This window comes from Calidris pugnax, unplaced genomic scaffold (genome assembly GCF_001431845.1).
Source record: "Calidris pugnax isolate Ruff unplaced genomic scaffold, ASM143184v1 scaffold111, whole genome shotgun sequence".
In the NCBI taxonomy this organism is placed as follows: domain Eukaryota; kingdom Metazoa; phylum Chordata; class Aves; order Charadriiformes; family Scolopacidae; genus Calidris; species Calidris pugnax.
The window spans coordinates 1,103,915-1,131,174 of NW_015090872.1; the positions used below are offsets into that span (position 1 = coordinate 1,103,915).

The 27,260-nt window shown below is 46.9% G+C and overlaps 2 protein-coding genes across 5 annotated transcripts in view; one reads left to right on the plus strand and one right to left on the minus strand.

Annotated features, from left to right (window-relative positions):
• PPM1L (protein phosphatase, Mg2+/Mn2+ dependent 1L) overlaps positions 1 to 14,089 on the plus strand; it is a 111,244-nt gene extending 97,155 nt beyond the window's left edge. For both annotated transcript variants that reach the window (XM_014945934.1, XM_014945932.1), the window contains 2 exons: positions 4,267 to 4,428; positions 9,578 to 14,089. In XM_014945934.1, coding sequence (XP_014801420.1) covers positions 4,267 to 4,428; positions 9,578 to 9,924 — 509 coding nt within the window. In that variant the 3' untranslated portion in view covers positions 9,925 to 14,089. The remainder of the gene's footprint in view (positions 1 to 4,266; positions 4,429 to 9,577) is intronic.
• Positions 14,090 to 17,849: 3,760 nt separating this feature from the next.
• B3GALNT1 (beta-1,3-N-acetylgalactosaminyltransferase 1 (globoside blood group)) lies at positions 17,850 to 25,523 on the minus strand. Of its 3 annotated transcripts, XM_014945936.1 has the most exons (4): positions 25,387 to 25,469; positions 24,254 to 24,380; positions 23,670 to 23,868; positions 17,850 to 20,391 (listed from the first exon to the last, which is right to left on the minus strand). In XM_014945936.1, the coding sequence occupies exon 4, from the start codon at positions 20,298 to 20,300 to the stop codon at positions 19,341 to 19,343; it is 960 nt and encodes a 319-aa protein (XP_014801422.1). In that variant the 5' UTR covers positions 20,301 to 20,391; positions 23,670 to 23,868; positions 24,254 to 24,380; positions 25,387 to 25,469; the 3' UTR covers positions 17,850 to 19,340. The 3 variants fall into 3 exon arrangements, with proteins under 3 accessions (XP_014801422.1, XP_014801421.1, XP_014801423.1); XM_014945935.1 differs by lacking the exon at positions 24,254 to 24,380 and having other exon boundaries at positions 25,387 to 25,523; XM_014945937.1 differs by lacking the exon at positions 25,387 to 25,469 and having other exon boundaries at positions 24,254 to 24,471.
• Between the last annotated feature and the right edge of the window lie 1,737 nt (positions 25,524 to 27,260).

The following is a 27,260-nucleotide window of genomic DNA, read 5'->3' on the forward strand; positions in this document are numbered from 1 at the left end:
AGAGAAGGGCAGAGATGAGGCAATAACGAGTTACAAATGTTAAAATGAAGTCAGTAGAGTAGGAAGACGGGTGGATGGGAGGCAGCACACGAGCAACCTCGGCACATGGTGTGCAAACGGGGAAGAAATGGTTGAAATGTAGGAGGGGGAAGTCTCATTTCTTAGTTTTGCCTGAGAGAGAGTCTCTGCGCACAGAGCCAGGGAGAAGGTGTGGGAGGACTGGGAAAAGCAGTGAGAAGGCAGGTGTGGGGAGGACAGTTGTTCAGGAGAAAGAGCCTTGGCCGGAGACTTCTGCTGCTGAGGAGCCTGAAGTGAGGACAGGGTGAAGGTGTGATTCCTCACCAAGGGATGGAACAAAGCTCAGGGTGGAGGAGAGTGATGGGGGGGAAGGAGGAGGGAAGAGGTTCCCTGTGCTGATGACCTGAAATCCGTGGGGCATGAGAGACTTGGTAAATGGAAGGAAAACTTGGCAGAGGGAGAAAGGAAGCAACGTGGTGAGCACCAGGTGAGATTAATTGTGCTTTCGCTAATGGATTACGATGAAAGGAGGGTGTAGAGAGGTGGGGGTCGGTCTCTTCTCCCAAGTCACAGGCGACAGGATGAGAGGAAATGGCCTCAAGTTACACCAGGGGAGGGTCAGGCTGGATATTAGGAAAAATTTTTTCACTGAAAGGGTCATCAGCCATTGGAATGGGCTGCCCAGGGAGGTGGTTGAGGCACCATCCCTGGAGGTGTTCAAAAGACAGGTTGATGTAGTGCTGGGAGGTATGGTTTAGTGATGGGGATGCTTCTTGTTTGTTGTGCGGGTGTCTATTTTTGTCAGTTAGGTTGACAGTTGGACAAGATGATCTTTGAGGTCCCTTCCAACCTAGAAGATTCTGTGATTCTGTGATTCTGTGAAACGAGGGCACTGGGGGGATTTCAGCCAACATGGGCCATCGGGAGCACAGGAGCTCTGGTCCTCATCCCGAGCTGCCCCGCCAGTGGGGGTTTGGAGCCAGGTGCCCGCAGGATTTTGTGATGCCACACGCGAAGCACGAGATCTGCAGGGGCTGGAGGGGGAGCTGGATCCTGCCTGGGCTCTCTAGTGCCTTTTCATGTATTAATCAGGCCCTGTTGGCACTCTGGTGCCTTCTCCTCCTTTCGATAAAGTGATTTTCTAAAAACTGGTGGAGCCAGTGCAGTCTTGACTTTTACAAGGTGCCTTGTCTGATACTAATATACACCACCAATAATCTTACCCGACGGATAAAAAAAAAAAGAAACAAGAAACAACAAAAAACCCCTATCTCTGCAGCCAGCATAGTACAGGTTTTAAATTTTCTGGTGATTTTCTTTGTAAACTGCTCAGCAGGGTATTATTCAGGCAGCTGCATCGAGGGACTAATATAACATGTGTTCTCAATTTTGGACCCTTTATGTTGGGAATTTTCCATTGTGCAATCGCATTAAATCTGAGGCGGCTGACAAGAGCACGATGTTTTCTAACTCTACACAAGGTTAAATGACTGAAATAAAAATAGATGGAAAAGAAAACAAAGTAAAATAAGTTTGCTTGCTGGTGTAATGGCAGGCAGTAGCGTGAGGTCAGGGACTTAGCGACAGCCCAGCCATCAGTCAGGGACCGCGGAACGACTGATCCTTCCTAAATCGCTCTGGAAATGATCTTCTGTGGCAGGCGCTCGTTCTCTTCCATTCACACAGATCATCTAACCCAGAAGACTGTGTTCAAAGTTCTCATTTTTATATAAATTGGGGTAATAATGACTGTATTTGTGAAGCATTTTACTTGCTAAATGCCAGGGCTATAGGATGTTATTTGCAGTATTTTCCTTCCTAAGAAGCGTATGATTTTTACTGCTGCCTGTAGGAAAAGTACAGGCTGTGCTGGAGCTGCGGGCGGGGGCAGGGGCAGGCAGTCTGCGGAGCAGCGGGGGGGTCTCGCATGTGGGAGAGTCGGGGGGAATTTACAAACAAATTTACAAAAATTTACAAAAATTTACTAATGTCAGGCCAAGGCGGCAGCTGGAGGAGAAGCCACAGCTCCCATCAGTTGGGTGGTGGGTGACACAGCTCCACAGCCTCACGTGCAGCTCCTCAGGGTCCTTCTGGAGCTGGTTTTGGCTCCATAGTCCCATCCAGGAGGGATTCCACTTTTGCCCCCGTTTTACGTCTCGCAGGTTTTGGTTTCAGCCCAGATTGCAAAGGCAGCTCTTCTTTCTCTCTCTGAAGTCTAGATGGGATGTCAGCCCAGCTTCAGCAGGTACCAGCCCTCTGGTCTCGCACAGATTGTCAGCTTCAATGTTTGTTAAGGGAAGTTTCATGAATAAAAGCAAAGGAGGTTGCCGTTTATTGCTATAATTTTTTTATTGAAGCAGAGCTTTATGCGTTCACAGAGTTAATAGCTTTTGTTCAGGTAGAGAATGAGGTGACCTCAAATGCTAAATCCCAGTTTGTTCTGCTTAAGTGACCAGCTGCACCCCACTACAGCAGTCCGTGCCTCATTATGATCTTGCTGACTTTGTGTTTTGGAGACTGATATTTTAATTACCGAGTTCTGTGGTGTTAGAGCAGGTGTGTTCACCGAGGCTGGACACCTGCATCCGAACAGGGGAGCACCCAGCCAACAAGTGCATGCCCTGTCGTTAGGAGAGCCACTAAGTGGTGCAGTTTCCAGGGGTTTTGAGCAACAAATGGGAAAGAATCTCCATTGAGGTCTGCAATGTATTTTGCAATTGCAAAAAAAAAATAAATATATATATGTGTATATGCCTGTCTTTTGAAAAAATAGCTCTAGATTGGAGCTGTGCAAGACAGACCATTAAGTTAAAAATAAATCTTCAGAACACAGTGCATCTAAACATAAATTGTTTATTACTGGCTATTTTATTTATACCAGTCATGGGATATTCAACGACTGACATGGGAACAGCAAAACATGGTTTTGAATTCTGGGTTTGGACAGCGAGGCAGCGAGTGGCAGCTGGGAGAATGTAGCTGTAAGAACATAGACCCAAACCCTAAGATAGCTCCCCAGGAGCACAACCAGGGCTCAGGACGCCACTGAGGGCAGGCAGGGCTGGAATGCCCCCTTGCTGGCATTTTCATTAAAACACTCTAATTAGAAGGTACAAGCAGGGATGCGTGGCTTTGAAACACCACCAGTGGTTGAGTTTCGTGGCCGGGGCCCTTCGTCAGGCAGGGTGATGCCCAGTGCTCCTTCCAGAACACCCCAGCAGTGGATGAACCATTTTTTATTAATGAATAATCAGGTACTAATTAACAACAGAGGTGAAAACCCAACCGTGTGCTTCTCTGGTCTACCTAAAAGGAAAAGAAAGCCATGAAGTTAATTTTATTTACTGTTGAAGGATACTGGAGTGCCTTTTGTAACCATTTTAGCAGTGTTTGCAAGCTACACTGAGAGCCAGACACGTTCCCTTTTACTGTTTGTTAGTGTAGCTCTAAAAACTGACTTGCCATCTTTCTGTTCTAAAATACAAATGAAATTGTGGCATCTGGTCCAAAGCCCGTGCAAGGAATATTTGAAAGAGCTGGAGTTCTTACGGATACAGCTCACGCTGGCTGGAAGGGGGAAATAGAGAAAAGGCACGGACTGAATGGGATCTGCTTTGCTCAACATTCATTCCACTCCACATCAATTAAATGAGGAAAATAAAAACTATAGTGTTCACACTTGAAAAACAGCCAGTTTTTCCAGTATTTTCCTGCCACCTTAACAAACCATACCTGCTGGATATGGTGGTCAGTGACTAATTACATTTTCTGTGTATTTAAAGGTTGAAGTAATTAAAGATGTCAAATGTTTTCCTCTGGTCAAGAAAAGAATCAAACCCCCTGACTTCAGTTCTTGAGGGGAAGAGGGGGGAGAGCTCTCTTTTACCCAAGCACGGTGCGGGGCAGCAGTTCCTGCTCACAGGAGCTGCAGATGGGCTCTGGGGCTAATTTGTACTTTTCTCTTACTATTTTCCTTGGCCATTGAGCAACCTGGTTTAGTGGGAGGTGTCCCTGCCCATGGCAGGGAGGTTGGAACTCGATGATCTTTGAGGTCCCTTCCAACCCAAACCATTCTATGATTCTATGATTAGGAAGAGCCGGCTCTTAGACAGAGCCTGGAATGCACTCCTCCCACTCTTCCATAATAGGAGGAACATTTTCCTGCTAATTATTTTGTTTTCTATCTATATTTATACACACCCCCCCGTAAATTTTGTTTTGCTTCCCATTCCCTTCTGTTTTTTGCAGGTACAACTTGCTTGATCGCGCTGTTGTCGGATAAAGAACTCACCGTGGCCAACGTTGGTGATTCGCGAGGCGTCTTGTGTGACAAGGACGGAAACGCCATCCCCTTGTCACACGACCACAAGCCCTACCAACTGAAAGAGAGGAAGAGGATTAAGAGAGCTGGTGAGTCGTAACGTTTTTGCTTTGGATTGAAGCTTCATCTTTTTTTCTTCTCTACTCTGTCAATAATGTAGACTTTTCCCCTGAGAGAGACTGAAAAGTACTAGACTGAGGCATCAGCAGATAAAATCTTCCATTATTAATACAGCACTTTTCAGCGGGATGCGATGGGGCAGACAGAGAAGTGGAAGCAGAAGGACCTATCCCTTAACGAGCCCGTGTCGGGGTAAGAAGAGCAGCTTCATCCTCACCAGCCAGTTGAGCGTCCCGGCCGGTTTCCCTCTGATCTCTGCAGGGAGCAAATTAATAAACAGGAGCTGCCTCACCCCGAACCGTGTCGCAGCCTTTATGCGAGAGGCTGGCTCTGCAGCCCAGGGAGGTTTAGTTCCCAAAATAAGCAGAGCAGGAATCTAATTCATCAAAGCTATTTTTTGTTCCTATCGAGTGACTGCTAATGAGCACAAACACAGCAATTGTAGCAGGGGTAACAGGGAAAGAACCTAAGAAACACAAACCTTTCCACAGTCAATCTTTCTCCCTTTCATCACTTGTCAGTTTAGCGACCTCCTGGGCTAGACGTTACGTTTGGATCATCAAGTTTAATAGCCAATTCTTCATGAATTTGTCAAAGTCTCTTTTGAACCCATTTCTGGTTTGGCTCCCGCAGCAGCAAATTATTTGATGAAGGAAAGAAGTTCCCCTTTGTTTGTGTTAAACCTACCAAAGGGCACTGCCTCCAGAGATGCGTTGCCTCCGCATCTTCGTCTGTAAAGTGGAAATAACAAGTTTTTCACTGAGTAGAAACCATTTTAAAAACCTACAGGTTGTCATTTTATTGCCGAGGAGGCGTAAGAGCAGTGGGGATCCTTCCTGCTGCCAGGCAGAGAGCAGAGGTCACAAACGTGTCCCCAAAGGGGAAGAAGAAGTACACAGATCCTAAGGAGGAACAGGAAAATCTTGGTCTCACTTTGCCTCAACTCTGTACTTGGGGGAAGAATCAATAAAATCTGGAGATTTTTCTGTAAAATTACTTCCCTCTTGGCCAAGTCCAGGGCCTCTGTGCTATCGTTCATTTAAAGAAGGCCTTCACTTAAGAGAAAAAAAAAAAGTGGGTATTTTGGGTAGAAGTGAGTCTTTATAAGATAACAATGTGAAAAATGAACCTGGATTTTTGCAGGAGTTTCCAACTTTGGAAGAAATTATTTTAATGGACAGGGAAATGTTCTAACCATCTGCAGCTAAACAAGGAATGTTCCGTCTATCCTGGTGACTTAAGGAATTTGCTTCTCTGGTACCTCTTGCCCCGTTGTGTTCTCAGGATTGATACAGCCTCATAGAGCTGTTAAAAACACACACTCCGGTTCATACCACTGCTGGGTACTTTTGCATTTTGGAAAATCCCTTCTTTACACACAGTAAGTGTAAAACTGAAGCAAGGTGCCCAAACAGAATTATGCAGCCTCCATTGCTACTGTGACAAAAGCACCTGCCTTTCTCCCACCATCTAGATATTCTCTTTCCACGTGGAGCAGGAGAAAGCAACAATAACTACATCATTAGCTTACATTTCAGTTTCCCACCTTTACATTGCACCATCAGGTGCAGTGCCCAGTGCCCTGTGGGTAGTTATAAAACGACTGCGCGTTTGTGTTAGTAGGATTAGATTTCATTTGAAAGTGAAATCCATACAGCCACGGTTGAGAAAATACCCTTCAAACCTCCGTCTGATATAAATCAATTTGAGGCAGCCTGAAACAGCAGCTCAGAGGAGAGCGTGCCTTGCCCTGTGCGTTTCAGCGGGGCGTTGACATTGGGATGACAAGTCTAAACTAATCCCTCATTTTTTGCTGCCACGGTGGATGTTAAGGAGCCCCACCACTTGCTGCTGTCAGCCCGCAGTGGGTGGGGAATGAATTCAGAATCACAGAATCACACGGGGTTGGAAGGGACCACCAGAGATCCAGTCCAACCCCCTGCCAAAGCAGGGTCACCCAGAGCAGGTTGCACAGGAACATCTCCAGGTGGGTTTGGAATGTCTCCAGAGAAGGAGACTCCACCACCTCCCTGGGCAGCCTCTTCCAGGGCTCTGCCACTCTCACAGTAAAGAAGTTCCTCCTCATGTTTAGGTGGAACTTCTTATATTCAAGTTTGTGCCCATTTCCTCTTGTCCTGTCCCTGGGCACCACTGAAAAAAGACCAGCCCTGTCCTCTTGACACCCACCCTTTAAGAATTTATAAGTATTGATCAGTTCCCCCCTCAGCCTTCTCTTCTCTAGACTAAAAAGACCCAAGTCCCTCAGCCTCTCCTCGTACAAGAGATGTTCCAGGCCCCTCATCATCTCTGTAGCCCTTTGCTGTACCCTCTCCAGCAGTTCCCTGTCCTTCTTGAACTGGGGAGCCCAGAACTGGACACAGTGCTCCGGATGGGGCCTCACCAGGGCAGAGTAGAGGGGGAGGTCCTTCTCTTTTCAGTCCCTCTCTTTTCCCTACTCCCAGCAACTGTGTCCAAAGTCTTAGTCAACCCACAGCCTGAAATAAAATGTCCATTTATCAGTCTGACGTGGCTGGAGCAGCTCTTGTGCTGAAGCCCCAGGAGATGCCGCTCAGGTTTCTTGTTGGAGTTCCTGCAGTGGGAGGGAGGTCACTGGTCCCCAAGCCTGCAGCTGAGTGCCAAAAGGAAGGAGAGCAGCAAAGAGAGCAGGGCAGGGCCCTACATTTCAAGCCGAGGTGCTGCATCCTGTGGAATTACCCACTCCATGGCACGGCCGGGCACTGAGCAGCAGCGGGCACAGGTCAAGACTAACTGTTCTTTTCAGCTGATACACGCTCACCAGTGCTGTGGTGCCACCTCTCTCCCAGCTGAATGAGATTGGGGTCCCACCACTCTGCCCTGTTGCCGTGGGACAGGGGAATGTGTGTCCTGTGACACAAGGATGGTGGTTTCCTCAGAAAACAAGGAATCTCCTTCCGATCAGGAGCTTGAGTGATGTTACCAGAGTAAGACAGTGGCCTTGAAACAACCCTGGGTTTGGCTTGTGAAGAAACTCTCGGTCATAGACCCACAAGGTGACTGTCACTGATAGAAATTTAAGTCATTCACCTTGAAGGTAATCCTCTGAGCTCAGCTCTCACTAACATGCTCAGTGTTTGTGCGGTTGCCAAAAACCTTCTATTTCTTTAATGTCTTTTCTTCTCCAGTGGCAGCCGGGGCTGCAGAACGTTCACTTCTCCATGAGCGTTTTTATGCATTCTGTACGGATGGCTTTATAAAAGAAAATATTGGAAGTGCCAACAGACACTTGAGCAAACCCCAGGAAGTCAACTTGTGCCGTAGGCAGTTCTGGGTGCCACTTGAGAATGGCACCAAACAGTCACTTAGTGCACGTAAGCACAACCCGAGCCAGTACGTGTTGTCAGCACAGCAGCAGCAGCAGCTTCTCTGCTCTGCCAGCACAGGGACGTGCAGGCATCACTGTCCTCTAACTGTGTGTGCCGTGGCTGCTTCAAACTGCTGCTTCTCAGCTGCATTTTGCTTCCCCCATCATTCCAACACGCACACAAGATCACACCCCGGTTACCATAGTCCTAATCGCTGCTGGAGCCCCCCGGGCTGGTGAGTAGGTGTCTGTGCAACGTTCAGCCCTGCTTCCTCCATCATTCCAACATGCACACAAGATCACACCCTGGTTACCGTAGTGCTAATCGCTGCTGGAGCCCCCCGGGTTGGTGAGTAGGTGTCTGTGCAACGTTCAGCCCTCAGAACCTCCAGCAGCGGCCGGAGGAGGTTGGTTTGATGGTTCATCTGAAGAGGAGCTGCAGTAGGGTCACCAGTCCTTGCTTTTTTTGGCTGAAACATCTTCATAATGGAGACTCCCTTAGAAGTATTCATGAAAACACCCAGCTAAAAAGTTGTCTTGCTGCTGGTTTTAACACAAATGAAGTTTTCAAGCTTTAAACACCAATGAATCATTAAATGAAATTTAGTTTTCACCTGGAAGCAGAAGGAATTTACAGATTAGATCAGGCGACCAGGAATGGAAATGTTTTCATGAGACTGAGGTGACTGACAAATACCCTACAGGCTGAAGTGCAGAGCTGAAAACATCCTGATAACTGCCAAGAACAGAGCCATTTGTAAGGACACCAAAGCAGACAGCTTGCAGATAGAAAAGGCAACAGTTCACCTCATTTTGTCATACATTTTAATGTCCCATGTTTGCAAATTATTTGTCCTCAAGTGATGTTTCGTTCACATTGAGATGACAGGAGTATTGCTATGACACGGTGCCGACAGCGGCCGGCAGATGCAGGCACAGGAACTGAAGGTGCCTAAATGTCCCTTTTTGACCTTGAACACCGTGCAGTTCCCTCCCTGGCACAACCAGACCGAGTCACAGCCAGGTGCTGGCTCTGTCAGAGTCACCGATTTCAGTGCAAAACTTACCTCACTATAAGCAAGCCCTAAATAATATATTTTCAACTAGAAGTTGCTTTAATCCTGGTGACGGTAAAATCAGTCAGATCCCACATTGCATTTTTCTGACTTGAAGTAAAATTTCCTGACGGGTTTGTTCTCAGCAGTTTTTTTGGTCCTTTTTGACACAGCTCACTGAAGGCAGTTTGATAGAAGAGCCTATGAATGTTTTTTGCACTTGCTTCTTTGCCTTACGCCTCAGAAGTGAGATGTGAGTCCTGCTGCAGGGTGGTTTCGGTGCCATTTCCTTCATAGATCTTCTGAAATGGGGAAAATGTGAGCCACACAGGAAAAGGAGGTGTTTACTCACACAAAAAGATTGAGATTTGCTCTCAGTGTTGTTGCCATGAGGCTTTCTGAGCAGTGAGCTGTGGGGCCCAGGGGTGCCGGTGTCGGTAGGTTGTTGGTCTCTCTGGGGGAGCAGAGAGCCTGAAGCTGCTTCTTTTGAGAGCACAGCCGTTCCCGACTTCTCTGCTCCAGCTCTTTCACCAGCACAATCCAGCTCTTCCCTGCAACCCTCTGGGATTTACCTATGGCATCTCCTGCTTTTGGAGATAGGTAACATCTGTGTGCCCCAGGAGAGAGCAGCCTGAATTTTTGGGTGGGTCCGGCAGGAAGCCAGGGAAATGCTTTAACTTTTTAAAAAGCCCTGCTTTAAGTGTTGGTGTTTCTCTCCAGGTGGTTTTATCAGCTTTAATGGCTCCTGGCGCGTGCAGGGGATCCTGGCCATGTCCCGCTCCTTAGGAGATTACCCTCTGAAGAACCTGAACGTTGTCATTCCTGACCCTGATATTCTTACCTTTGACCTGGACAAACTGCAGCCAGAGTTCATGATCTTGGCCTCGGATGGTCTGTGGGATGCCTTCAGCAACGAGGAAGCTGTGCGATTCATCAAGGAACGCTTGGATGAACCACACTTTGGGGCAAAGAGTATAGTTCTACAGTCCTTTTACAGAGGATGTCCCGATAATATAACAGTGATGGTGGTGAAGTTCAGGAATAGCAGCAAAACAGAAGAACAGTAGTTACTGGCAGTTCTCTGCCTCTCTCTGAACTTCAAACAAACTCTTACATTTTAAACATAGTAGAAAGCTCTAGTAAATGCCGTTAAGATTCTACACAAAAAGGAACAGATCCCTCTGGTCTTTGTTCTTTGCTTAACAAAAGCAGCAATACAACAAATACATTCTGAGTGATGATAAGAATTAAGTTTGTTCACATGTACCTGTCTCCCGTGACCTTGCTGCTCCTTAGATAAACTAACTGTAACCTTCCATTGCACAATTTTCTTTTACAAATCCTCTGTGGACGTCTCGTTGGGTTCCTCACCTCTGGTTTGTGATGGGCGGAGGTTCCGTGGGGCGCAGGGCAGGGTCGGGGCTGGGCAGCAGGTGAGAGGAAAGATGCTGCTTTTCACCCGGGGGTGGGACTCTTCAGAAAAGATGCTCTCGTGTTTCTCATCTCCTTTCTTTTTTCATCTGCAGTGATGAGGTTGTACAGAAAAAGGTTTGCGGTAATTGGCCTGTTGTTGATAGGAAGGAGGAGGAGGAGGCAGCTGTTAGCCTGCTGCCACGGAACCGGCTCTCTCGCTTTGTTATCCTCCCCCCCCTCCTGAAATAAATCCCCGCCGAGCATGTGATGAGGTGTAATTACTGAATTACCCGCAGCCACACGTTGGTGCAGTCTGTGCATTACTCTAATAACATTTCTTCTATGCCATATTGTATTCCAACCAACCCATGTTAAACTCCGGCGAAATGCTCTGAGGTCTGACACCTTCTGTATCAAAAAATAGCTCTGCTGTGACAGAAGAAAGTCTGTCACTCACCCAGACTCACCCTGACGTTAGGTTTTTGGCATGGACTTCTCGTAGGCGTGTAAAGAAAGTAATGCAAGGTTAAATTAATTTCGTTAGTGACTGTTTGGAAAGCTAATCAAAACAGAGCACTCCTTAGAGCTACCTAGGTGGAAGTCAAGCTTATTAAAGACTTCCTTGTGCCACTGCAGATTAATTAGTGGTGTTAATCCAGGGGAAGACCACTTTAGAACCCTTTTTTTGGTACAATGTATGAATGCCAGGCAGTGTCGCTGCGCTGTAGAGAGGAAAGCTTGTGTTAAATCTAGGTAAAAATACGTTTAGGTCTAACTTTAAGTATTTAATTGTATTTTGGAATCTGTGACTACTGTAGGTTTAAACAATGAGTCTGAGTTTGCTCTACATCTGATAACTGCTTCGTGATGGAGAGGCAGTGGCAGCAGAGTGACAGGGCAGTCGCGTGTGAGAGGGACAGAGCCAGGGCCTGAGCTGGGGGTCAGTGTTTTGGGTGGCTGCTGGACCTGGATCGGGTCTCATCATAATCTTTGGGATTCCCTCCCCGCAAAAACATGGTCCTGGACTATTTGCTGAAGTCTCTTGTCTTCAAGGTGATGGAGGTTGTCAGTATTTGGGTCCTGAAGGTCAATCAGGGATATTAGACATTAACTTTGCCTGTTTCTCATAACCACCTGTAGCGTTTCTGGGCAGGTGGCTGGCTGGTCCCTAAAACACTGTGATGTGGTTGTGCTGAGTGGGTGTGATGCCTCTCCAGACAAAACCAAAAAGAGCACAAATTCTTCTTTCCGCTCGAGAAGGAATCCCCATCTTAGTCTTTTCATTTTTGTTCCTGTGTTCCCCAACAAACTTCCCTCCTCTGATTGTTCGGAGACAATCACAACTGTTAATTGGCTCTGTGGCTGTTCAATTTGTATGTGTAGCCTTTAGCAGCCTCTGCTCAGCCCAGGCGCTGGGTAGAGCCCCTTCACCCTGAGGAACAGACCAGTGCAAAGCAGAAGTACGAGCGAGCCTAGAAACCAGCAGGCACCCGGCCTGCACTGGCCCTTCCCCGCGCGATGGAAGGTTTCCGACTTCTTAAATCTCTTGAACGGTGCATTGAGTGAATTTTAAATGCAACTTCGCAGTTAAATTGAGCAGCTAACAGGAAATGTTAATAATTGCAGAGCGCTTCAGTCACTTTATTTGGCAAAGCTCTTTGAGGTCAGAAGGCTGTGAAATGCAAACCTGGTGTGATATTTTCGTGGGAGCGCGTCACGGCGCTCTCGCAGTGCCCCGGCAGCAGGATGGAAGGGGTGCTCCAGGCAGAGCTCACGGTGCGTGTAGTGTTTGCCTTTCCTTTCTCCTTCACAGATGAGGTTTCCCTTGAGCTGGCTTTTCTTTGTAGGACACTGCCTGGGTGTTTGTCAAAACAGCTGCCCAGCGAAAAGAAGAATTAGCCCCAGCAGCCCACAGAACTGTAAAGCAGAGAGACGCTCGTACGGCAGAGACATCACTTCTAATCCTTCACAGGCACTTGAGAAGCTGGAACTGGAAGAATGGTCAGCTCAAAAAAAACACCCCCATTATAGACTAAGGCCACTGGAGTGAAAAGCTCTTGGCTGCCACTAAGCTTGGGGCAGCTCAGGTTCTGGAGGTGAGTGAGTGTAGCTGAGGGATGCCCGACCTCCTGAGCAGGGCTGGCTGGTTGCTCTGGTGCTCGAGGTGGACAGAAAAAGGAGGTGGCAGGAAGGGTGCCCATGGAGAGAGCCCCGGTCAGTGAGGAGGCAGGGGGAGGGCGGCTGGCTCTGCGGTGAGCCAGGCTCACGGGATGGTGCACACAGTGCAGGGCAGCACACAGCTGCCTGCAGCCTTGTCCGGGGGATTATTCCAGGATTCAGTGACTCCGTCACTCACAGGCCCAGCCAGCCAGTACCCAATCAGCCCTGCTTCAACCTTCAAGTGTCTGCAGTTGCAACAACAGTTGTTTTAGCACCTTCAGTTTTCTCTGCAACACTCCCACCTTTCTAGCGGCTCCCTGTCCTGGCCAAAGACATTCATGCCAATGATCTCTGGTAAGGTTGACTTTTCATTTTAATTACTGTAAAAAGCTAGTTACAGCTACTTTATATTTAAATATGAAGGACTAATGGAGTCTGTGAGATGAGAGGCTTTGTGCAGTCTTCCACATACATGCCCAGTGCCTACCTATAACCCCTGCTAGAGGTCTCCTAAGTTACCCAGTTCTAGACATTCATCACTTCCCAGTCACCAAATGCTGTCTGTGCCAAATTCTGTCGTGATCCATACAGCTGTATGACAAGATTTAATGTACATACTGCTTATGCAACCTAAACAATCTAGGGTCTGATCCTCCACTGCCTTAATAATATATCCTACATCTGATAGAGCTGCCAGACACCGTAGCCAGAAATTACCCCCTGGTGTGCTCCAGCAGGGTGCCAGGACGTGCTGCAGCACGGGGGAGGCAGGGCTCCAGTGCCCCTCAGGGTGCTGCCCTGCCTGGGCACCTCTCCAAAAAGAAGGGAGATGCATTTAGGTTGAAGTGGTTGCTCACATCCAGGAGCTCCCCTCTTGCCCGGCATCTTCATGGAAATTTTTTGCAGCTGAAGCCAGAGTAGCTCCGTGGGTGATACTGTTCATGATGGCTTCTGATGGCAGAAAACTGATATATTAAGTTGCTGCCAAAGAGCATCTTTTGTATGGTCCGATATGAAAAAAATGTACCTTGTAATTAGTCATCTGATGCAGCACTTGGAAAAATCTGGGCTCTTCCCAGTGGTGATGCAAGTTAAAAGTAAGTAAGAGCTTAACTGCATCTTAAAGCTACTTCCATTTAGCTTTTCATTCTGAGTACAGACGACCTTTAGTTTATGGTTGTGGTTTGGGAAAGGCCGTTCATGGGTACAAGGAGAGGGGCGCAGCCCTCGCCGCCGCTCTCTCCCGGTGCCGGCCGCGTTCGCTGGGATCACAGCGCCCTCTAGCGGCTGCCCTGCCCGAGCTGGGGAACCCACCGGCCTCCCTTAACCTTAACGGCTCAACACCCCGCAGCGCCTCCGGCTCACTCACCCCTCCGTGGGCATCTTCCCTGCGTGGGCCGCTCCGCTGAGGACGCTCGGTGCGTGGGATCCGGGCGGTTGGCAGGCTCTGGGTGGCAGGAGATGCTATTCCGTGTCGTGTAAAATCTACGCCTCTTCTTTTGTAGCCACATCCGGCGCTAGCGCTGGGGGCAAACTGATGCTGTGAGGCCCGCGGCACCACCGCCCTTCCTAAAATGGCTCAAAATACAAAATTTGAAATGAGTGAGCCTGTTCTGCTGAATAGAATGTTAAGGTAAATATAAATAAACGCCATCTAAGATCAGGAAGTATGGGGCACAGCCCTCGCCGCCGCTCTCTCCCGGTGCAGGGGGGGTGCCGGTGCCGGCCGCGTTCGCTGGGATCACAGCGCCCTCTAGCGGCTGCCCTGCCCGAGCTGGGGAACCCACCGGCCTCCCTTAACCTTAACGGCTCAACACCCCGCAGCGCCTCCGGCTCACTCACCCCTCCGTGGGCATCTTCCCTGCGTGGGCCGCTCCGCTGAGGACGCTCGGTGCGTGGGATCCGGGCGGTTGGCAGGCTCTGGGTGGCAGGAGATGCTATTCCGTGTCGTGTAAAATCTACACCTCTTCTTTTGTAGCCACATCCGGCGCTAGCGCTGGGGGCGAACTGATGCTGTGAGGCCCGCGGCACCACCGCCCTTCCTAAAATGGCTCAAAATACAAAATTTGAAATGAGTGAGCCTGTTCCACTGAATAGAATGTTAAGGTAAATATAAATAAACGCCATCTAAGATCAGGAAGTATTGTCTGCTGACTTGTGCACACAAGGTCAGTGCCGAAGCTGCTGCCGATGTTATTACAGTGTTACATGATTCACATAAAGTAAAATTTTTAAAAAGTTGTACAGTTTTTCGATTACAAAAGTTAGAGTTGAAGCAGTGCATCAGGTTGGAGTAACAGTGTTTGCTACAGAAACACACTGCAGCAGCTTGAAAATAAGGGATTTTGTTGTTCAGCTGCCTCTCAGAATATATGACATCCTTGCTTTAAATAATATATTGCTAACGTACCTGATACGCATTTTACACAGAGAAACACCTAGTAAGTGATTATACAAAAGAAAAAAAAACAAACCTCACCTTTCATTTTCTAAAGTAGGTTTTTAGGCCTCCATGCTGAAATCTGGCTGTACAAAATGGCAAGGTTAAAATTTAGAATGTTCTGCTGAAGTTTGGCAACTGTCAGAGCCCAGAGCTGCTGCCCCTCTCTCTTGTCAATCTATTTCTACATTACTTTTCTAAACCTGAGGGCTTGTATCTAAAAAGATACATACAGTGAGGTTAATACTGAGTTCTACAGTACCTTTCTAAACATGAGGGATTGTATCTAAAAAAGATACATACAGTGAGGTTAATACTGAATTGAAGTTTAAATCACTTTTATTTATGCAGTGCTGACCGTGAAGGCTGAGGTAAGCAGCTGTTTTACACGTAGTTTTCCCGTAGGTAACGCAAAGTTCTCTGTCTTAATTTGTCTCCAGTTGGGTGGGACAGGGCTGGATGCTCTGTGAGGCACAACATGTGTGCTCAGGGCAGGTGGAACCTGTGGAGAACCACAGATAAAGGTTTCCATCGAGAGCAATTCTTGAGTAACGTGGCAAAGTGTAACTAGGAACAGGAGCAGGGTCTGGAGAAACAGCATCAAACCCACACCGTGCCAGCGTTACACCCAGCGACTGCAAAAGCCACCCAGTCGAGTTGGAACTGCTCTCCAAGAAACGGTCGAGACAGACTCATTATGCAAATGAACTGTGCATTTAGCACTCTGCCAGGGCAGGTCAGGGCTTTATTAACAAAAATCCTACCCAAGACACAAGCTAACAAAACCGCAGTGTTTAAGCAATCCATCTTGGTTACAGACAGCTCAGTCCCAGCCGGCGGTGTCAGCGCAGATAACAGCCTCCTCAGGCTGCTGCCTGGAACACCTTTTCACAAGGAGCCAGAAGTAGTTTGAAGATTTGTGTCTGTATCACAAGCTCAGTGGGGACTGCACCGTGTCCCCGGCGGGGGGACACCACCACGGGCAGAGCGTTACCCAGCTGGGGCTGGGATGGACGTGACACCCACCATCACCTCTCACTGGGATTAACATGGCTGGAAACATTAACTCGCTGCACAGCAGCTGTCAGAAGGAGGGAGGAAAACAGAGCCCAGATATAGAAACCATCCAGAGAGAGGTCACTTGGGGTAAACTTTGTGGTTTTAAGCCCTTATTTTATAAGAGGAAAGCCAAGTCCCCTGACGGCGGGTGAGACAAACTGTGCTGTATCACAGGTGGCATTTCCCCCCACGAGCTGTGGGTTGACCTGGCCTCCAGCCAACAGTCCCCAAACAGCGGCATCTCAGAGAGACCACACCACCTTTTCCTCTGAAAGGAAGGGGCTTTAGGATTTTTAGAAACCCAATATATAAACGGAGTGTGTGTGTGAGTGTGTGTCTCTTTTGTGTTACAATTTTAGTTTTCTTTAAACTGTGGAGTCAACTACACATGGAGGAAACCCCACCACCAAACCCACCCCTCTGCTTATCTTCATTTTAACTTTGTTTTCTTTCCTTCCCACATGGAGGACCTGGGTTTGGATGGGGTTTACACCTTCACATGCAATACACGGTAACTGCACTAAAACCTGACAAGCTTCACTTAATGGAGACTGCAGAAAGCTTTACATCTCTTTCCCTTCCACCACTATCTTAAGTAAACTGTAAAGTACTTAAAAAATGACCCAAATGGTACATGCTTCAGACGAATGAAAAACCTGAAAAATAGGAAGCCAAGCTCTGCCTCCCAAACTCCTTCAACACACCTACCATAACCCACGGGCACGTACCAGGAATTCAGTGTCACGTTGTCTGGTTGACCTTCAACCAGATTCTAGTTTAAATTTGAACGAAATAGGATGAAATTACATTATTTATTGTGCATCCAGACATTCCTGAGTTACTTAAAATGCACTTGCATTGAAACGCTTTAGTAGCAACTAGAAAAAGTAAGACAAAACATAGGAAAATATTCCAAACCGTCTCCGTCCTGTCAATTCCGAAGTGGTGGTAGAGAATAATGCCCCAAATTTGCAGCACGTACCGTGTCATGGTTTATTTTGAACTTGTTTGTTCTAGAACCCACACAAAACACATTTTGACTCTTCTGAAATAACGTACAGGCAACAGGGGCTTGAAACATGCCATTGTAGCCCCTTTTGTTCCCCCCCCAGCAGCAGTTTCCCAACAGCTTTGACCAATGGATTATTATGAGGTTTTTCAAGTCAGGAATCCCCCCGATTTTCATATCGAAATCACAAGTGCTTGGAATTCTGATTTAATGCAGCTTTCCGAACCACTTGCCTGCGTGAGAAAAAGAATCTTAGGATTTGGGAAAATTTTAGCCTTTTTAGCACAGTATTGTAGGTAGATGCAATAAAACCTGGGCCCACCACTGACTTAAATGCTTACATTAGTTCACAGACTTAAGCTTTTTTTTTTTTACCTCTTGCACGGCTGCTCACACAAGAAACATTCCTGGTATTTGCTTTCAGCAGAAACATTAGCTCAGTTATGAATTTTTATGATCTTTTAAGCAATAATAAGGTCAGACTCAAATACAAACCAGATTTGGAAATGAAGTTTGTTTTTTTTAAAAAAAAACCAACAACAAAACCGGGAGCAGGAATATTTTACAATGTAAATTTCTCACAGAACTGATGTCACTTTAGATTATCTTTTCAGGTGGCATAAACAGATCACTGTGTATAAAACCTACATCTGTGAAAGCAAAAAGCCTTGTAATCTATGATCAGTGTTATCCTTCTGGGGCACAAATATAAAAAATCAATACCTTGCTTGGTGACAGTTGCGTTTTTCTTGCCGTCCTGCAGAGCCATCTCTCTGTGACACGCGGTTCCCACTCTCTCAAAGGAGCACTGGCTGCTTTATCTGCCCAGTCCCTGAAGGTTCTGTAGTCTTTCATAATTACATTTTTTGGGGGGAAAAACCAATACAAACTGTGCTGTAGTATCAGTGTTCTTGTGACAAATAATTTATTTCTAAACATTTAACGTGGCGCACACACACAAAAAAACCAGGTTGTTGGGGTTTTTTAAAAATATGTATAAACAATCAAAGAACAAGTTAAACGTTTCTCAGAGAGCTCTCAGGATTTGACCACAGTAAAACAATCAAAAAACAGATCCTAAAACCATAGGAACAGCTGTAGTTTCACCTGTTCCCAGAAATACAACAGCACTCTTCCCTCAGTTATGCAATACTGAAACTTTATCTACTTAGTTTACCAAAAAAATCTATTTTTGAAAAACTTTGACCTTCTTAACATATATTCTTAGAACACTGACATCTGAAATACTTGTCTAGAGAGTATTCCCCCCCAAGACCTCATTTTTATAGCTAAAAAAATAACATGTCCTGTAATTCCATCACAAAACCATGCGCAGTTGTTGGAAAGACAGCAAAATTCAATACTGACCATAATCACAATGTAACAAAAAACCTGGTGAAACCTCAAACTTGGTACTAGAGGTTTCTGCACCTCTTCTAATTTGTCTCTAAGAGACTATCTGAAAGACAGCCAAATGTAAATACATCAGAACATCTTCGCTGTAGTACGAATACGGTGGCAGCGCTCTGTCATTCTAGATGTACAGGATGTAACTATAGTACCCTCGCCGTGTAGTGGATGTGTCAAGAATAATTATGTTAATGCAATTGCAAATTCTGTATTGTTGTCTATTAGAAGTGTAAACTACTGAAAACTTGGCCTTGCTGATATGAATAAAGTGATTACAATACCCATCTTTACAGATATACAGTAGTTTGTCTTCTTTAAGAAATAATCTTAGAATTTCTTACTTTTTCCATTTTAAAATTTGAAGAAAGAAAACTATTTTAGATACACACACACAGCCTGCATCACGTTTCCACAATTTCCCATTGGCTTCTGCAGACCCCACAAAGTCCACGGGCTTGTGACACTCTCGGAAGGATTATGGAGGTGAGATGTTTAAATGAGCAGGTGTAACGCTCTCGGAAGGATTACGGAGGTGATATAGCGAAAGAAGGTTGTTGGGCGGAGAACAAATACCTGAGGGTGGCAAAGGATGATGCAGTTGCAAAAACAATTAAAAAAAATCCAGTTAGGAATTTGGGAAGGAGCTTCAAAGCTAGTTTCTTGGCGTAAACATTATTCCTCGGTGACATTTCATATTCCAGAAGATTCAAGTAGAAATCCCATGGTTACAGCAGACCATGTGGAGAAGAGTCAGAGGAAGACAGGCCAGAGGGTTCCAAAGTGTCCTGCATGTGTAGGATACACACGTGGGAAATACTTGTATTGAAGACTATTAGAAAGCCCCAGAGAAATGCTGCTGTTGCAGTTTTGCCCCGGCAGCACAGCCCTCCTGCAGCTGAAGTCATCTCTACAGCTGTGTTTTTGTTTTCTGTTGCCCTGGACTTCAAACGTTTTTACACCAAATACATTGAAGTTTATACATTAATACAGAATCAAAGGCAAGTAACCGAAGTGTTTGATGACAAATCCTGCCAAAACCCAATGATTTCACTTGGTGTAACGCCATGAACTGCAATCAAACGCCTGTACTTACAGATATCGAAATCAATTTTATAAAGGAAGAACTGTTTATCTTCTGGAATACTGATGTTCACCTTGAGTATATTTAAGCAAATTCCAACATATACATCTTCAAATTTAATAGGTTTGATATGACTCATCAGTTCGTAAATCCTCAGAGCCAGTTTTCCATCCAATATATACCCCATCCCGCTGCAATACGGAGGATACAACCTGAACGGATATTCATCATAGGAGATGTACCTTTTCTTGTGAAAGCCTCTGTAGGCAAAGTTATCTATAAGAGGATAACCAGTAAAAACGTTTTCGGAGGAATTCAGCTTCAGAAGAAATTTGACCAGGTTAGCGGTGTTGAGGAAGACATCACCATCAGTCTTCATGAAGAACCGAGCATTTGAACAGAACTCCGTGACCCACCTGAACGCCATGATCGTTTTCAAGGTGAGATTGTCATAAGTGTCCATAAAATCCTGGCGAATTATGTCACCGTAGAGGGTGCTCTCCTCTTCTACTGACAGTGCTGATGCACTCTCTTCTCTTTGAGTGTCTTGACCTAGTAAGAAAAGGGTTAGAATTCGATGGCCCCACCAGAAATCTTGAGATCCCCACGTTAGCCTGATGGCCTGCCTTGATTTCACATCCTGAGGACGTGAAGACACCAAGATGACAAGAAACGGGTCTATGTCTCTGCATTTCAGGCGCTCCCGCAGCGTGAAGGGGTACTGCTGCTTGTGAATCGGCTCGTATTCGTAGAAATACATAACGTTTGCGTGCTCCCTCACCATGTTGGAAGGAAAAATTACATACCACACTGTTATGATAGAACATACAAGAAGAAATAAAAAAATCCATTTTAATGGCCTCGCATACATGACACTAACTGGAACAGGGCAATAACTACTTTGCAGAAGTGCATCCGTGACCTTCAAAATCTGTACCGCAAGTTCTGAAGCGTGTTTCTTGCTGAAAGAGAAATGAAAAAGTAATATTCAGAATGCTAATATTCAAATATTGTCTTTTTCTTATTGTGTCTAAAGTGTCAATTGGAAGCACGCTGTAACAGAACGAGGACAAGTCCAAGACTCAGTGGTCCGGCTGTTACACACAGCGTCCTCACAGCCCCAATCACCCCCGTATCCCAGGCACGAGTAGGAGCAGAACGCGGAGCGCTACCGAGCACAGGACGGATTGAAATCTCACTGCTTTCACCTGGGAAATCTCCCCTACACAAACCTCATCTCCGCACAAGATCACACGTCAAGCACTGTGATCCCAGAGATCTCAGCACAACATCTTCAACGCAATGAAATCTCTAGGAAAGAAACACCACGCACAAAATCTAATGGCTACAAAGTGTTCATCAAGTTGACGCTCAGAGGCTTCAAAATTTTCTGATTTATTTTACAGAAAAGAATTCTACTAGTTTTTATAAGCTGGAGCAAATCAGCCAAGAAAGCAGGTAAAAAGAGAAGTACAAGCAAATATTTCATCCCTCATTTAAGGGTTGAGCAGCGACTTTGTTCTGAACTCACTGAAGAGGTGATGGGAGTGAGGGAAAAAATCATCCTCCTCACAACTAACGTCAGAGCTGCAGACACGCAAACACAAACCTGTCTTGACAGCCCCAGCTCTTACACTGCCCAAAGAAACGGCTACTCCCACACCATGCCACGCAGCCATCGTTTATTTTCTGATATGTCCTTATTAAATCAAGCGATTCAATGAAGGGGCACTGCAACCAACTTTGTCATGGCAGCTTTACTGCTGACATAATGGGAGCAGCTGGGAATCCACCGCAGCAGATGAGCTTCAAATCTCAAACAAGTTCTGTAAATTCTTCTAATATTTTCCATTTAAACAAATGACACTACAAAGTCCTTAAGTTTTAAAGAAGAAGGGAACCCATCTGGATTATTTTCATGAAACGTCTACAAACCCTGCTCCCATCTGCCCGGACAGGGAAACACGACTGATTTTGCTGAGCTCCATCAGGCAGCACACACAAACCCAAAACAGCCACCAGCACGAGAGATGAGATGAACCAAGGCCATTTCTCGATTAGAGACACTCGTCTTGGTCCAGAGTCCAATCTACCTGGGGGCAGGCACTTACAAACCCTCGTGGAGCTCATGCTGAAGACACTACTACAGTAGCGCCTATAGGACCAGATATCCAAATCAATATGTCTTTCCAAAACTAAATTTAAAAACAGAATTTCACTCCCGTGCCCTCCATTTAGCAGTGCTTACCTTTACTGTGTTTCTTTAAAACTACAGAGGCTGTGAACATATATTAGGTATCTTTAAACCAAAATAATTACCGCGTCTTACTGTGGGAGTTCCAAACGATTTCTAATGTTTGCAGTAATAATATTTACCCTGCGCTGTGAAGTTTCCACAAAGACACAGTAAGGATGATGGAAGGTTCAATTTCATAGCGCAATTAATTACTACTTATCTTCAAAAAAGATCACTGCAGGGCTTCTGAATGTTTTACATAAAAAAAGAAAAATAAATCCAAAAATCAACACACCACGCTACAATTTAGGTGAATTTGATTTGCCAGAGCCCACCTGCCTTGTATTTCTGTGTAGGATGTGAATTTGAATTAACAATCTTTTAAAGGAAGCATTTGGAGCCCATCTCATCAACGATGCATAACACATCACTTAAAATATACTAATGCAATTTTATATAAATAGCTATATTTAAATAGAAGAATTTCAGACTGATCTCTCTTAAAGCTGTGTTACTCCAAAAATACTGTGTGGCTAACAGGAGTCAATCCTTCATTAAAGGGACCTCACATAACTGCAGATGAAGACGGGAGTTACATTAAGACCTTCCTAACACGACTGACAGCCTAGCTCATAAAAACCTAGAACCTCACAAGTTTTATGCTGACTCACTCATTTTTCTCCATGAGGATTAAACATATGTAAGTAAAACAGAATACCAGTTTGGCAAGTGCAGAGGAAACTGTCACCGGGACTTTCATGCTGCATTTAGGGAAGCTGATTATAACTGCAAAAAACTCAGATTTGCCAATCTGGTATTTACTTCCCAGCTATACGGGAAGAAAAAAGAAAAGTAATAAAAATGTTCAATTCTCTCATATACACCAACCTGACTTATAGTGGAACAATATGAAAAATACAGACTGGAAGAAAATAACCAAGTTCTATAGCAGTGCTTATGTATTTGATTTGCAAAGAATCACAGAATGTTCATGGTTGGAAGGGACCTTTGAGATCATCAAGTCTAATCATACACACACGCACACATACACACACACACACACAGAGAGAAAACAAAAAAACCAAAGAAACCAACCCACAAACAAACACAAAACACCCAACCCAACAATCTCAAGCACTAGATCATGCCCTCAAGTGCCACGTCTACACGTTTCTTAAATACCCCCAGGGATGGTGACTCCACCACCTCCCTGGGCAGGCTGTTCCAGTGCCTGACCACCCTCTCAGGAAAGTAATTCTTCCTGATATCTAATCTAAACCTCCCCTGCTGCACCTTCAGACCATTTCCTCTGGTCCCGAATTTTATAGATATATTAAGATTTCTCAGGGTTTGATGATCAATTTCAGTAAAAGCATATCAAAGTTTGATCAGTTCTTCACTACCTAATAGAAAAAAAATCTGATTATAGGGATTTTGATTCTTTATGGAGAGAAAAGCCTGATTCCATGACATTTTGAACAGACTCGGACACCAATGCCTGATCTGCTACCTAACGAAAAACCTGGGAAAATAAATCATCAGTTCAGGTCCTTTGCCCACCCTATGCAAAACCCAGCCTTAAAGCTGCCCAATCTTTACAAAAAAGCTGCACCACAGGGCACCCAGCGCTGTAAAATGCTGCTTTGCTCCATGACTCCTGAGGAACCAGGAACCCACAAACTCTGCTGGATCGCGTTCCTCCAGTCACGTGCTATCCTGTTTGCAAGCCAGCACAGGTCCACCAAACCACCGTTTTTATAATGGTCACGGGGTAGAAACTACACTCCCCAAAACATGAGGCAGCTATTCCTGCAGTGCTGGGAATCCAGAATACGTGTAGTCATCCTCCAGCATCAAGCCCAGGGCTCCGACTTCAACCACACGCAGAGAATAATAAAAGGGCTGATTAAAGGGGAAACCCAAACCAGAGCCCTCGACAAGAAAATCCCCTCCTTTTCCTATTTATTTCAAATGCTTAAAACAAAGTAAATAAGGTTGAAGAACCTGAAAGTTGAGGTGGCACGTTTGCTTGGAGGTGGTTTGGTTGCAGACCTTCCAGCTATGCCCGGGACAGCTTCTCCACCGCTTCCAGACTCTGTCTCCCAGCCGTGTGGCAGCAGCACGGGACACGCAGCAGGAGCAGCACCAGGTCAGGAACTCCTTCCAGGGAAGTGTTTTCACTTGTTTCCAAGCTCACGGCTCGCTGGCAGGACACCAAAGAACCCGAGGTTACGCTGACCGATAAAACTGATCAACTTTCAAACAAACGTAAGAAAGAACATACTGAGCATGCTCTACAGAAATTTTTGATGTGCTTCTCACCCCCTGCTACAGCTAGGTAATTACTGAGTGCAGACATTCTTGACAGGAAAAAGGTGGCAAATTCCCATATTCATTAAAGTCTAATAGTTACAATAACCACTGGAGAGTCCAATTTAAAGATTTAAATAATTTGGAAATACATCACTGCTCCTGGCTTCTCACTTTCTTCATATGGTTTACTACCAATAGAAATGAGAGGAATTTTTGCAAGATCCTGGGCTATGGCGATCTAATATAACAACACTTTAAAAATAATTTTAAATAACCTTGAACAATGGCTTCCTCTCACTTCAATCTTAATGCTCGGTTCCAGGTAACTTCTCACAACACAGAGCATCACTGGGAGGTGACAGCCCAGAAGGTAGAATTCATTAAGAGAAAATCTACTGCCCTCTGCTGAAACCATATAAAAATTTAAAGCCATTTAACCGTTTTATATTTAAAAAAGGGGAAACACGATGACAGAAGTGAAAGTACACAGGAGGCTGCTCCGCAGGCCGCCTCCAGAGCCCTTCCTTCCCCTCAGCACCCCCATGGGGCACGAATCCCCTCCCTTCCCCTCAGCACCCCCAAGGGGCAGGGGGTCCCTTTCCTTCTCCTCAGCACCCCCATGGGGCACAAATCCCCTCCCTGCCCCTCAGTACCCCCATGGGGCAGGGGTCCCCTCCCTTCCCCTCAGCACCCCCATGGGACAGGGGGTCCCTTTCCTTCTCCTCAGCACCCCCATGGGGCAGGGGGTCCCCTCCCTTCCCCTCAGCACCCCCATGGGGCACGAATCCCCTCCCTTCCCCTCAGCACCCCCATGGGACATGGGTCCCCTCCCTCCCCTCAGCACCCCCAAGGGGCAGGGGGTCCCTTTCCTTCTCCTCAGCACCCCCATGGGGCAGGGGTCCCCTCCCTTCCCCTCAGCAGCCCCATGGGGCAGGGGTCCCCTCCCTCCCTTCAGCACCCCCATGGGGCAGGGGTCCCCTCCCTTCCCCTCAGCACCCCCATGGGGCAGGGGTCCCCTTCCCTCCCCTTGCTGTCCCCAGGCCACCGCCTCAGCACCGCCCGGGGGACTCCCGGTCGTTAGTGGTCCCTTCCCCTCAGCACCCCCATGGGGCACGAATCCCCTCCCTTCCCCTCAGCACCCCCATGGGGCAGGGGTCCCCTCCCTTCCCCTCAGCACCCCCATGGGGCAGTGGTCCCTTCCCCTCAGCACCCCCATGGGGCAGGGGTCCCCTCCCTTCCCCTCAGCAGCCCCATGGGGCAGGGGTCCCCTCCCTCCCTTCAGCACCCCCATGGGGCAGGGGTCCCCTCCCTTCCCCTCAGCACCCCCATGGGGCAGGGGTCCCCTTCCCTCCCCTTGCTGTCCCCAGGCCACCGCCTCAGCACCGCCCGGGGGACTCCCGGTCGTTACCGTTACCGCGCCCGGTGCCGCCTCCTGCCCGCTGGCCGGGCGGGACCGGGCCTCGCGCCTCCTCACAGCCGGGCGGCGGCGGGTCTCGGCGGGAAGGGCCGGGTCGGGCCGGGGCAGGCGGGCGGCGCGGAAGTGAGGGCGGCGGGCGGCAGCGGGAAAAACCCGCCTCATCCTCCGCCTGCTGGCGGGGGCCGCGGCGGGGCCGGGGGACGAGGCGGCGGGTCCCGGCAGCGGGGCTCCGGCTGGATCCTTCCTTAAAAATCACAGCGTAGTCGGGTGTGGGATGAAAGTTTATGGATGCCGGGAAAGAAGAGACAGGTGTCGTCAATCAAACCTGCTCCTCTTCAGCCCCTGGAGTTGACCGTGGTGAGCATCCATGGTGAGGATCCGTGGTGAGGGTCCATGGTGACCATCCGTTGTGAGGATCCGTGGTGAGGATCCATGGTGAGGATCCGTTGTGAGGATCCGTGGTGAGGATCCATGGTGACCATCCGTTGTGAGGATCCGTGGTGAGGATCCGTGGTGAGGATCCATGGTGAGGATCCATTGTGAGGATCCGTGGTGAGGATCCATGGTGAGGATCCATTGTGAGGATCCGTGGTGAGGATCCATGGTGACCATCCGTTGTGAGGATCCGTGGTAAGCATCCATGCTGAGCATCCGTGGTGAGGATCCATAGTGAGCATCCATGATGACTGTCCATGGTGAGGATCCATGGTTAGCATCCATGGTGAGGATTCACCCCAAGCCTCCCCAAAGTATTAATTACATTTTGTAACGTTACATAAGCACGCAGTGGAATATCCTGCTTGGACAATGTGGGAACCTGCGCAGTTTATGTAAACCTCCATGGTTTACGAAAGGTTTATTGTGCAAAGTTTGAGTTCAGATTAATGGACGGCAAATCAGCTGTCCCAGTTGTTTTTTATCACTCTTGATATTTTTACGCTGAACCCATAGGCAAACCCCACAGTGGCGAGACAGCCTCACCCCCGCAGAGCAAATACACCTTTGGACAAATCAAAGGCAGGTTTCTCATTCTTCCAAATGCTCATCTTTGGGTGCAAATGTAGCTGCAGAAGCTGCGAGCAGTGTCCGGGGCTCTGAGCTCCAGAGTAACACGGGACACTGTGTCGGGAAGGGACTCGGCATCACAACGTCTCACTCGGAACCAAGCTCAGGTCTGACTTGGGTACAGGTAAAAACTGCAAAACCATGGAGTCTTCAGAAGTGAGCTGTTCTGGCCTGGAAATAAATGTAATTAGCTTGTAAGAAGTCGGACATCACTGAACCAATTCTTTAAGGTGACAGTCAGATGTAAGAAATAAACAGTTGAGACCATAAATATCGAATACAGTTGGAACAAACATACAGAGTAATTTTTAAATCATGGCACGACCCAGGGACACGGACCATCCATCCGCTCTGTCACAGCCTGCCCAGAGGGGAGGGTTTGCCCTTGATCAGGATAACCATATTTCAAGGGAATGGCCTGCTATTTCGCAGGGAATTAGGATTCATTTGACTGTGTTAACAATGTCTTTTGCATAGTTTCCTGTCTCCCCTTTTTTCGATTCATTCATACACATTATTTACAAAGAAACACAAACACTTTCTTCCCTGGTTTAACACACATCATGACCTGCTCCTGAAAAAAAAATCCTATACATAATCTATACGTGTTATTAAATACGAAAAAATGCACAACAGTGAGTATGTCACTGTCATCTTTTGTTGCCCCCAATTACTTCTGGTATAACCCTTTCAGCTTCAAGAGAAACCAGATTATAACTTGTCTGTCAAGACTGAGGTTGATTTTACGCAACGTGGGTAATATCTGAGCAACCAATGTCGTAATTATCAAAATGATTACC